General features: G+C 39.1%; 1 protein-coding gene across 4 annotated transcripts in view; it reads left to right on the plus strand.

Annotated features, from left to right (window-relative positions):
- The window catches only part of PLD1 (phospholipase D1, phosphatidylcholine-specific), a 220151-nt gene that overhangs the window by 156173 nt on the left and 50541 nt on the right, over positions 1-13437 (plus strand). For all 4 annotated transcript variants that reach the window (XM_005860878.2, XM_005860877.2, XM_005860880.2 and 1 more), the window contains 5 exons: positions 3945-4073; positions 4804-4922; positions 6258-6371; positions 8465-8575; positions 11640-11728. In XM_005860878.2, coding sequence (XP_005860940.1) covers positions 3945-4073; positions 4804-4922; positions 6258-6371; positions 8465-8575; positions 11640-11728 — 562 coding nt within the window. The remainder of the gene's footprint in view (positions 1-3944; positions 4074-4803; positions 4923-6257; positions 6372-8464; positions 8576-11639; positions 11729-13437) is intronic.

The following is a 13437-nucleotide window of genomic DNA, read 5'->3' on the forward strand; positions in this document are numbered from 1 at the left end:
TTTTGAAGAAGTACTGTTGATATTTGGCTCTGTTGACTAATGAGTTTGCCGACCACTGGCCTAAACTATTCCAAACAAATCAGGGCCCTCCTAAGAACAAATGAAATATTAAGGCAAAAGAGCCAAATGCTCGTAGTTACTGTGATTACTGCTCAGAGTTGTATGAGCACCAATGAGGGGGCAGGGACACACCCTTTCCCTGAACTTTTGCAGCCAGAGTCCGGGCCACTGAGGAATGAGGATTGCAGGAAACTGGCATGAAAAACCTGTGCTGAACAACAAGGCAGGTGCAATTATGAAATCAACTGGGAGCCAGATACAGACTGAGAGCTCCTCAGATCGGCGTTGCTGATCTTGAACGTCCTGTCTTCCTGCTCATTGGTGCTCATACAACTCTGAGCAGTAATCACAGTAACTACGAGCATTTGGCTCTTTTGCCTTAATATTTCATTTGTTCTTAGGAGGGCCCTGATTTGTTTGGAATAGTTTAGGCCAGTGGTCGGCAAACTCATTAGTCAACAGAGCCAAATATCAACAGTACAACGATTGAAATTTCTTTTGAGAGCCAAATTTTTTAAACTTAAACTATATAGGTAGGTACATTGTTATTAACTTAATTAGGGAACTCCTAAGCTGGCCTTTACTAAAAATGTCCTCACTCTGATTGAGGTACGTTCGCTGAGGTCGACCCCTTCCAACTCTCCCATCCACACTGGTCTTGTATACTTATTTCATCTATCTCCTTTTGTTCATCCTCTCTATATGTCCAAACCATCTCAACATATCTTTCTCAATCCTCGACACTACATCTTTCACTGCACAACGTTCCCTAAAATTAACTTAATAAACTTTACTTAAAGTTTTAAGTCTTGGTTAAACTATAGGTACATTGAATAAAACTTGATATCATACTTAATAATGATATTATTTATTGATAAAATTAAATTCCTTACAATTTACCTTACAATATCCATAAAATTAAATCATGACAATGACTGACAAACACTAATGTGAACTCCTAAGCTGGCCTTTGCTAAAAGCGTCCTCAATCTGATTGAGGTACGTTCGCTGAGGTCCACCCCTTCCAACTGTCCCATCCACACTCGTCTTGTATACTTGTTTTGTCTATCACTAGCACTAACCACTGCACAATGAGACTGCTGACTGACTGGCTTACTCAACTCCTGCATGAATCTCGCACGCCTCCCTCACTCTGTGTATCCCGCGGCCCGCCTGCGCCGAGTCCCGTCGCCCCACCGACCGACCGACACCCCCCACTTCTTCTATTGCCACTTCTTCAAAATAGACTCGCCCAGGCTGCCACTTTAGGCCATGACTAAAAACAAATTTGAATTATGAGCAGGTTGAAGTCAATTAACACCGAGACAATTTTCTGAATCGAAGAATTCTCTTGGTTTTGTTTTTCTTATAATAACTGATAGTTAGGTGAAAGATAATTTTTAAGCAACTGTATTTTTTGTATATGTAAAACTTTAGCTTTAGAGTTTTTCAATGGATAAAAACAAATTTTATATACATATGCCTTTTTTTTAATTTGGAATTTATCTCACTCTTGTCTCTTTTTTCTTTCTTTTATTTTATTTTTTAACAAAGTTCCATGCTTACTATAAAGAGCCTACAGGTGAGCAAACAGACCTGCCAGTACTTTGGCCTCTCAGTCTTATCGAGCAGGAAAATAAATCGCTGGGAGAAGTCAATAGAATTCTATCTTTAACATTTCAGTTTCGTTCATATTTAGCACTTTAAGACAATTTCAATAACCGTTGAAGGCTAATTATTCTGTTTGAGCTAGAATATTCGTGGGGCGATTGCTTAAAAACCTTTGTTCTGGAAATACTTACTGAGTGCCCGGAGCTACACCAGGAGGGCGGGGATACACTCCCACCCTGAGGAGTTTATATAGGGTGTCCCAAAATTCACGCAAGAAGTAATTTTGATAGGAAACACAGGTTTATAATTAAAAATTGTAAATTTTTTATTGATTCATAAAGTATACAGTATAGGGTTATGTATGGAATAGCACATCGGGTAAATGGCCTCCACGGCTTTGCTGGCACATATGCAAAGCCGTGGTCTTCATTGGTCTTCATTGTCCCTGCTCCTGGGCCATCATTGGTACTTGGTAATGCTTATCAAATTGAAGGGATTGAAATCAAAGGGCAACAGATATTAGAATCTGATTCAATAAACCAAGTAAAATTAGGCTTTTATTTTTTTGTTGTTGTTGTTAATGCTCACGCAAAATTCAAATCTTGGGTGAATTTTGGGACACCCTATAGATGAGTGGGGGCAGGGAGGAAGCATCCTTACACAATTGTGTCACAGAATCAGAGGCACTGGGGTGTGCAGCTATTAATGGTCCTGTAGCAGAGCTAGTGACTGTCTGTCCCTACTAGGACCTGGGGGTGTTTTGAGCATATGACACTATGTGGCTCTTGAAGGATGATGAGATCAGGCTGAGAGGGAAGGAACAGCATCCCAGGCAGAAGGAAAAATGTGACAATTGGACAGAGACATGATAGACCAGCCTGTCAAACACAGCGAGGCACGTGATGGGCATGGGGCCTGGGCTGTTTGGGGAAGAGCAAAGACCAGAGAGAGAGAGATTGGTACCCCGTTTGGAGTCTTCTATGCACACGAAACCCTTAGGATTTGACCCTGTGTAGGCAGTAGGTGATTCTGGAAGGCTTTTAAGCAAGGAGTCTGCAGTTTGAAAAGACAGTTCTGGGACAGTGTGGTGGTGGGGGGACCAGTTCAGTACTCTCACTGGCTACCTGGCTACTGCATGTGGTACCATTTATTCATTCAATAAATATTTTTGCTACCGATGTCTATATGTTAAATGCTTCTTTTGTGCTAAGCCCTACATCTGTGATTTGTAGTTCTGCTAGTCTTCCTGCTTAGTTGTCTCAATGGCCAATATAGCCAATTTCAGTCAAAGTATTGACCCCTGAGTAAAATTGTCCCGCAAAGCTCTTTGTGAAGTGTTGCAGTAAATGGCTGCTTTTGTGCATGTATAGTCATAAACCTCTAGTCTGTTGTGATGACTTTTATGGTTGTCATTTATGATTTCGGGAATATAGAATGTTAGAGCCTGAAAATCTTGGATGTCATCTAGACCAAATTCTTTGTTAATGGTGATGTTCACTTAGCTCAGTGATGGTGAACCTTTTGAGCTCGGCGTGTCAGCATTTTGAAAACCCTAACTTAACTCTGGTGCTGTGTCACATATAGAAATTTTTTGATATTTGCAAGCATAGTAAAACAAAGACTTATATTTTTGATATTTATTTTATATATTTAAATGCCATTTAACAAAAAAACAATCAACCAAAAAAATGAGTTCCCGTGTCACCTCTGACACGCGTGTCATAGGTTCGCCATCACTGACTTAGCTGGTTAATTCCAGGGCTGGAATGTGGGCTGTTGCATATTTGAGGTTCTTTCTTTCTGAGATGCAAAGGACAAGACTTCCATATTAGGTGTTTGCCACATTGACTGAGGAATGAGAAGGGCATGATTTCTTTCTATCCTCTGTATCTATGCTAACATACAGATCTCATGTTTCCCTACCTGACCCAGGTTTTACTACTCTCTCATAGTTCCTCCTAGCAAGTTCTTGATTCACAGTTAACCCTGTGGTCCTTTCTTCCAGTGAGCTGATAGATGGTAAACCTAAGAATGTTAAATTTCGTTGTCACATGGCAAACCTGGTTATAGCCCCAGCTGCCCACTACTAATAAACTTAAGGGCTATAAAACCTGTCACCCCTCAGCCTCAGATGGAGTAGAGATATTCTGCCCTAGTAATGAGTCTCAAGAAGGAAAGGTAAGAAGTCTAGAGGAGTTTCGTAAATGAGAGTTGAGCCTCCCTCCCTGGGGCCCACCTGTACTGTCTCTGAGTGGGTCTTGCTGTGTCCACAGACACGGGCTCAGTCCGCAGTTTGCAGACAGGTGTGGGAGAGCTCCATGGGGAAACGCGATTCTGGCATGGAAAGGACTACTGCAATTTCGTCTTCAAAGACTGGATCCAACTGGATAAACCCTTTGCTGGTGAGTTCCGTGGTAGTGGATGGCTGCTTATATTTTCTCTTTTTGCTTGTCAACATCTAACAAGTATGCCAGTGCATGATCTAATGTCTTGTTTTCTTTTGAATATTTGCTGAAACTTTGAAGAATATTTGCTAAATCATAATTCAGTCATATAATTAAGGATTGCTTATAATTATAGTAAGAAAAAAAAACATGAAATAGAGCTTACTTGTTTCAAACCATCAGGTTTTATATAGGCATACTTTGGGGGTAATGATCTGTCATTCTCCAAAAGATGGCACAATCCCTTTGATCATCCTTCTGCTTATCATCTTCATTTTTATCATTAAAGTGACACATTTTTAGATTATCACTGTGCTTCTATGTCTAAGAGGAGATAGAGATGGCACTGCATATGTTGCCTGACATCATGTCAACAGGGTAAAACAGGAAAACACAAGGTCAAGTACACAGCCTTAGGTAATTTGTACCAGCTCACATCTTGCCTTGCCTCGTGACTATCTAACACTAAGAGAAGAGGAAACATATTTGGGGAGGTGCATGGGGGACTGTGATCTATGGTTCACTTGGTTATGAAGGTATTGCTCCACCCAAGCCAAGAAATATACACATACGTGGACATTGCCACGTTCCCTTTGACTTATCATAGTGGGGTCAGCTCTGGGGGTCAGATGGCTTCTGTCCCTGGCACAGAAGTTAGTGACGATTCTTGCCTGGTGCACCTGGGCAGATTTCATAGACAGGTACTCCACCCCCCGGATGCCATGGCATGACATTGGCTCTGTGGTCCACGGGAAGGCGGCTCGTGATGTGGCACGTCACTTCATCCAGCGCTGGAACTTCACCAAGGTACACGGATGGTCTTATCATGGCTCAGTCCACATAGTGAGGCAGGCCTGGGAGAGGAGACACCTCGGGGGTTGGAAGAGGCCTGGGTGGCCACAGCTGTGCCAGTCATCTGCTGTCGGGTGCCTGGGAGTCAGAGCTCCTGAGTCTGTGGGCAAAAGGAAATGTTCCTGAGCTTTACATTACAGAGAATTTAGAGCAGAGAGGAATAGATGCTATGATCAGGGCCAGTGGTTTTCACCCTTTAACATCTTGGCTGCTCAGTGCTGATTAAGCATCTGGCCTGGCTGGTGCTCACCCGGAAGGCTATTGAAGGGGAATGGGAGTCTTGTTTAGTTGGCTGAGCTCACACTTTCAAGTCTTTCCAATCCTGGCATTGCACTGGGTTCATCTTGGAGAGGGGTCCTGAGCCAAGTGAGCAGGATGAGGGATGTAGCCATTTTGTTTTTATCCCAATTGTGTCTTCTTTAGTATGTTTTCATTACTCTTGGGAATTTGACCTAACATTCATAAGTTAAGTGCCTATCATCCAGGTGTTATTTAGATTCCTTTTTATTTACTTTAAAAAGTGAGGAGACATTCATTATTCTTCCTGGTAATTTGGGAAAAGACTGTTTTATCAAAAAAATTACTGTTTATAATGCTATGTAAGTGAAAGCTTTAACCTACTAGGCAATCAAAGATTTAAAAAAAAAACAAAACACAGCTAATACCTACAATTGGGTTTTGATGATCTTATACCCTGCTTCTGGGGGCTAAATTGGTACAGCACAAAAAAACTTCTTAAAAGGTATATAACCTTTTGACTCAGAAAATCTTTTCCAGGCATTTAAGTTAAGGAAATAACCCAATTAATTAATTTATTTTTATATTGCTTCCAATAATTTAAATAAAATGAGAAGTAACTGAAATGCTTATTAATAGTAATTTATTAAACAAGTTATGCTCTTTCCATACCATTTGACACTGGAGTTATTTTAAAATGACATGTAGTGCTATATTGCTATGGCAAGATATCTGCAACATAGTAAAATATCAGTTTACAAAAGAGTAACCCCCTTTTTGCAATTATATATCTCTATAACTCAATTATATTTAAGCTTTCTAAAGAATACATGCCTACTACATAAGGTAAAAGAAATAAAAAAGGAGTTCTCCATCACTGGGAAATAGAAAAAAAACAACCAAAAATAATGTGTTACCTCTTCACCTAGAAACATCCACTGTTAACAATTATTTCTGTTTCAAATAAACCTGAATTTCTTTTATAATCAAAATGTAAAAGAATGGAACTGTTTTCTTATTTGAAATTTTTTACCTTCTTTTTAATTATTTTAGATTATGAAACCAAAATATCGGTCCCTTTCTTATCCTTTTCTACTTCCAAAATCTCACACAACAGCCCATGAGTTGAAATACCAAGTGCCTGGGTCCGTCCGTGCTAACGTTCAGGTCAGTCTTGCTTTTCTTTATCACAAAGTGCTACTGGGCAAAATGGCTCTTTCTGGACTAAGTGCCTGTGACATTGGTTTCATTCACATTTTTCAATGAGGACAACTCCCATCTTTCTAGTACACTTTATAATTGTATACATTGTTCCCAGAGTTACATAGCATTAGGTCAGCATGTGTGGTGTAAGAATCTTCAAGGTAGCCTGCATTTTCAGAGTTATGCACCCTCGCAACAAAATTCAGCATACGTTTGAGTGGACTAAGAATTAAAACTTCTATTTGTTCAACCTTTGTTATTTCTACTAATGGACAATAATGCAGCTCTTTGGGGATGATGGGAAATCAAGATATTTCCCAGTGTGATCATATTTATCTAAATTTTCCTACGAGTTCTCTTTTGAGATATTTGACTATTTCTGTTCACAATTATATTTTCTAATTTCATTACACTGTTCATGTGACAAAATTAAATAAAGTGCTTTGCAGGGGGCTATTTTGTAATAAATGTCACACACTGAATAATGAAATAACGTTTTGAGGATGGCACAATCAATGATATTAGTAGGATTTAACTTTGAATTTCAGTAGCCTTATAGGTACAATTTTTTAAGTTATTGATTAGAGCAAGAATTGTACCAGATCTTTTATATACAGGGAAGGTAAAGTAGGTTTACAGTTGTTCATATGGGGAAAAAAAACCCATGCTAGTTAAATAAATACAAGAATAAACCCTATGTTTTGTGTACTCACAACTGTACCTGGTAAACCTACTTTTACCGACCCCTTTATAACAGACAAAGCTGATTATGAATTGGATCATTTTATATATTCCTAATAAGTATAGGTTATTATTTTTCCTTCAATTTCTGTTCATCTCTTGAAGCAAAGCTTCAACATTCATTTCAAATCAGAAATAGTAAATCTATTTTATAGTGATGCTTATGTGATGTCCTGTTATTACTTAGGGAAGGTCAAATAAATGTTTATTGAGCACCTACTATATGCCCAACATTGCACTGCAATACTAGTTAGAATGCTGACAGCCAGTGGTGTCTTAGTGTTGAAAAGCCTTCCCTGTCATCGAGTGTACCCTCCCATGCCCAGCCACAGTCTACTCGGCATCATCGCTGACAGGCTCTGCCACCACTCAAACGCATCCTCTAATGTGCTCACTAGTGATAGCAAACAGTAACAGCACTTACTGGGTGCCAGGTCTCCTGCACACTCCACACTAATTCATTTAATTCTCTCCACCACCCTACAGAGTAGATACTCCATTTTATAGAGTGGAAATCTGAGGCACAAAGCAGTTAAGAAACTTGACCAAGATCAAAGCCACTGAATGGCTGAGCTAAGCTTTGAACCTAGGCAGTCCTGCTCTGTGTCAGTGCATTTAACACATACTCAGGTGTCTGCACTGGAAGCTCTTATTGTAATCTGGGTGGGAGCAGGTGAGTGTCTGAATGCAGGGAGGCAGCAGAGTGAGGAAGCTGAGAGCTGAAGTGACAGGGCCAGGATCAGACAGCTAATTAAAAGTAGAATCAAGATTAGATCTCTAAATGGATCTAATTGCTTTTTAGCGTATATTAATCTGAACAGTATCTATTTGAGGGAAAAGGAGTAATCATATTATTATCAAGTCAGAGCTAGGGTGGCCATATCATATGGCTCATACCAGGATACTTTGGGGAGTGAAAGTGGCACTATTAAAAAATACACCATAGCACCAGGCAATCTGGTGAAATTGTGGAATTATCCTGGAAAAGTAAAAATAGGCACCCTACTCAGCCACCAGATGAGGTACTCCTGAAATATTCTTGATAGAAATGCCTATGGTTTCCCATTTTGATTGACAGTTGTGTTGAGTGGGAGAAGAAATATTCAGGACTTGGTTGCCAGCTGGGCTCCTTCGTTATGGGATACGTCCAAGGACCAGTACCCCATCCACCTACTCTCCCTTGACCCACACATGACACTCAAGCCATTGTATTCATTTAGTTGTTTAACAGCAAAAGGATTGACTTCATCGTATCAATGCATCTGGTGTAATCTCCATTGTCTTATGTTTGCTCATTTCTGATTGCTGCCTCCTAGTTGCTCCGCTCTGCTACTGATTGGTCTGCTGGGATAAAGTACCATGAAGAGTCCATCCACACTGCTTACGTCCACGTGATAGAGAACAGCAAGCACTATATCTATATAGAAGTAAGTCTTGCTTGTGTAAATTGCTATAACAACCTGCCTTCCCATCAATACCACACAGAAACTGCAGGGTCCCTGAACTCAGGACCTCCTGTATTAAGTGTATCTTGGGCCACGTGAACTTTTACTTCCCAAGCATACCTGACATTTGTTTTGCATTTTCATTAACTCAGGACTCCAATAGGAGTCCCCAGATCCCTGTTATTAAATGTATCAACTCATTGTAATATTATTAGCCAGGTATTCCCCAACAAGGATGTATAAGTTTAGATTTGGCTGGAGTTGGAGGGTGAAGTGTGAGGCACGTACTGCTTCAGGGGAGCAGGCACAGGGGTAAGTTGCTAAAATAGAGACCCCTGGATGCCACTGGTTTGGGGATGTTGGCGTAGGAGAGTGCAGCAAAGGAACGTGGAAAAGGGAGATGCAAGAATATTGAGGGAAGGTACCACCTTCCTCAGTTCTGTGTGAACAACTATTTATTACAAAGCTTTTGCAGATCCCAGAGTTTGTGTTCAAAGAATAGGAGGAAATCTAGGGGACACTGGGTTTACTCTGGGAACTTTACTAGCACTTCCTAGTCATTCCTAAGCTACCTCAGAGCACTTGGAAAATCCTGACAAAATAAAAAGTCATGACAATGCAACAATCAATCAGAGCACATCTCCCTCCTTTATTTGAGTCTTTTCTTTTCCACTGAGTTTTGTAAAAATGTATGGAGGGAGATGCAGTAGCTGAAGAAAATCATTCTAGCCCTTTCTTCCTTCCCCTTGAGTTTTGGCCCTCTCCCCTTCCATCCAGTGACAATTTATTCAAGGCAAGTAGAAAAGAATTAGAGATTTATTTATTTCACAGACGTGGAGAAAGAGAAGACTGATTAAAAATATTGGCAGGCTGAATGCAATGTGGTATCCCGGATGGGATCGTGCAACAGAAGAAGGACATTACTGAACTCTGGATAAAGTCTGGAGTTTAGTAATACTGATATGATTAGTGTAATTGACTTCAAAAATTTTAACATAATAATGTGAGTTGTTAACAGCTGGCTCACCCATTACCCAGAATCCTCTTGCTTTATCTCTTTTTGGTAGCAGTAAGTCAGCTTTTCTTATTAGTGATACCCCAGTACTAAGTGAGATCAGTAATGCCAGGATGATACTAGTACACATGGGTGCAGATAATAACCAGGTTGACACACCTCTAGGCAAAGTAAGCGGTCAGCATTCACCCTGCTCTCTCCCAAAAAGAAGTAAGGACATGACATGTGGCCAGTGTGTGTTACAGCTGCTGAGCAATGCTAAGCTTCTCTGTAATATAAATTCAGAAAAACAAGCATGGTTTGGTTGCCACTGAGATTTTGATTGTTTGATGCCCTAAGGCAGCGGTTCTCAACCTGTGGGTCGCGACCCCTTTGGGGGTCGAACGACCCTTTCACAGGGGTCGCCTAAGACCATCCTGCATATCAGATATTTACATGACAATTCATAACAGTAGCAACATTACAGTTATGAAGTAGCAACGAAAAAAATTTTATGGTTGGGTCACAACATGAGGAACTGTATTTAAAGGGCCAGAAGGTTGAGAACCACTGCCCTAAGGGGAAACACATTCTCAAATGAGTTTCTGCTCAGTGTTCTCTTGTAAATTTGTCTTCTGGAGGCAATTTACAGATTTAGGCACTTAAGTGTAAAAAATGTGTATAGTAATAAACATGATAATGTTGCAGAGGGATGATAATAATATATTGACTCATTGCTTATATATCTCTTTAAGATGATTAGCAAAGGTTGCTTGGTGATGACTCTACTTTGTTATAGGTGTATTATAACAATGTATAAATAAAATATGTAATAGTGATAATATTTGTATCTAATTTACATTCCTCTATGCAGCAACTAAATCTTTTGTACCATTATAATAATGTTGTATCCTAGTTTTTTAGTAGTAGTATTGTAGAATGTTTTATAGATGCATAAATAAGAGAAGTACTTCAACAAAAAAGATATAACAATATTTCTCTATTTTATTGGTATACATACAAGAGATTTTAAGCTACTTAAAATAGAAGTTGAGGAATAATAAGAGACTCAAATAAATGATCTAAAGCCAAAGCATATACTAGTTAATAATGGAGAAAGGGTGGAGAAAATTAGATCATGGCTCTGCCATCTACCTGTTAAAAAAGTAGACTTGGTATAAGATAGAATGTTTGCTGACAGAATTTTTTATTAAATTTATTGTGGTGACATTGGTTAATAAAATTATATAGGTTTCAAGTGTATAATCTATAATAATAAAAGCATAATATGCTAATTAGACCGGATGACCTTCCGGATGAAGCCGGGGCTGCAAGGAAAGCCCGGGTCCTGGGTGACAGAGGGAAGCGCCAGCAGCCAGAGGAAGGAAGGCCTACTCTTGCACGAATTTTGTGCATTGGGCCTCTAGTTCTATATAATACATCATTTGTATATTATATTGTATGTTCACCACCCCAAGTCAAGTCTCCTTCTGTCACCATTTATCCTTCTTCACCCTCTTCTACCTCCCCCCATCCCCTTTCCCCCTGGTAATCACCATATTGTAGTCTGTCTACGAGGTTTTTTGTTGTTGTTGTTTAATTCCTTCACCTTTATCACTCAGCTGCCCCCTCCCTCCCCTCTGTCAGCTGTCAGTCTGTTTTCTGTATCTAGCCAAGATATAATTTTTAATCATAAGCATTTATACAATGTGTGAATCTGAAAAAAAATTCGATGTTCGATGTCCCTTCAATTTGGAATGTTCCTAAAAACATAACCTACAAGGAATGTGCATGATGAAATAATAGTTTAGCCATTCGCTCGACTAAGATGCTACACCTGTTCTTACCTGGGAATGCATAGGATCCAGAGTGAGATGAGGTTTATTCTGTGGCTTACTTTCCTCAGGTGATTTCAGGGGTCAGAACATGTCTGCTATATGAAATGTGTTGTTGTTTTTTAAATATCAATGTAGAGTATGTTATACACCACATTTCCATATATATTACTAAGATATGAAAGACTTACATGGTTATCCTATTGATTTTTCATAGAACCAGTTTTTTATAAGCTGCGCGGATGACAAGGTTGTGTTCAACAAGATAGGCGACGCCATTGCCCAGAGGATCCTGAGAGCTTACAGGTACAGTGCTTGGCATTCCGGCAGGAGTGTGACTGCAGATCTTGCATTTACTGCTAAAAAGACTTTTGAAGGCCCATTTTTTAAAAACTGTCTTTTCCTAGCAGGCATGATTTAGCTCAGCGAGCAGGAGGTTATTGATTCCTTACGTCTGAGTCAGTGACCGAAAACTTTTGAGTCCGTTTTTTGAGGGAATGAGAATTCTCCCAGACCACAGTCATTTTTTCCTGGCCGGTCTCTTTCCCACGCAGATTTGTGATCTGATTTTTTTTAATAGCAGACAGTGAGCTGTGTTTACTTAAAAACCAAAACAAAATAGTTATAATGTTTTTCCGTGAGTTATATTTAAATTCTTGTTATCATCTGTCTTATTTCTTCGGCTCATGGGATTATTTCTTTAATAACACTTTTATTCAAATATAACTCACATGCCATAGAATCTACCCACTTGAAGTCTACAATTCAGTGAATTTTAGGATTTTCACAGAGTTGTACAACCATCACCTAATCAAATTTAGAATATTTCCATCACCCCAGGAAGAAACCTCATACCTTTGTCATTGCTCATTCCTTTTCCCCTTAGCCCCTTGCAACCACTCATCTACTTTCTTTTCTGTAGACATGCCTGGTCTGGGCATTTTATATAAATAGAATCATATAGTATGCGTTCTTTTGTGACTGACTTCCTTCACTTAGCTTAATATTGTCAAGGTTCATTTATATTATAGAATGTATCAGTATTTTATATATTTTGATTGTCAGATAATATTCTGTTATCTGGACATACTACAGTTTATCCATTTTCAGTTGGTGGATAATTGGGTTGTTTTCACTTTTTGGTCATATGAATAATGCTGCTATAAACATTCTATACTAGTTTTTTATGCAGATATGTTTTCATTACTCTAGGGATAGAACTGCTGGATTATATGGTAACTCTTAAACAAACAATTTGAGGACCTGCCAAGATGTTTTCAAAAGTGACTCTACCCTTTTACATTCCTACATTGTATAAGGGCTCCAATTTCTCTACATTTTTGCCAATACTTATTATCTGTCTTTTTTTATTATAGCCATCCTTGTAGGTGTGAAATGGTATCTCATTGTGCTTTTGATTTGAATTTCCCTAATGACTTCTGATGTTGAGTATTTTTTTCTGTTATTATTAGCCAGTTATGAGTTATCTTTGGAGAAATGTCAAGTGAGATTCCTTGCCCATGTTTCAGTGAGGTTGTCTCCTTGTTGAATTGTTAAGAGTTCTTTATATATTCTGGATACGAGTATCCTATCAGATTTATGATTTGCAAATATTTTCTCCCACTCAGTGTGTTTTCCTTTTGCTTTCCTGATAGTATCCTTTGAAACACACACACACAAAATTAATTTTGGTAAAGTCCAATTTATCTATATTTCTTTTATTGCTTTGGTATCAGAGCTCCAAAACCAATGCCCAATCCAGAACCATGAGTCTTTACTGCTCTTCTTTTCTAAGAATTTTATAGTTTTAGCTCTAACATTGAGGTCTTTGATCCATTTTGTGTTATTTTCTGTGCGTGGTGGGAGGTAGAGGTTCAGTTTTATTCTTTTGCATGTGGGTATCCAGTTGTTTCAGCACCATTTGTGGAAAAGCCTATTCTTTCCCCACTGAATTATCTTGGTCCCCAGGTCTATTTCTTGCTATGGCTGACTTTAGCTTTGTGTGAAAACAGCAA

Source organism: Myotis brandtii, unplaced genomic scaffold (assembly GCF_000412655.1).
Source record: "Myotis brandtii unplaced genomic scaffold, ASM41265v1 scaffold1423, whole genome shotgun sequence".
In the NCBI taxonomy this organism is placed as follows: Eukaryota; Metazoa; Chordata; class Mammalia; order Chiroptera; family Vespertilionidae; genus Myotis; species Myotis brandtii.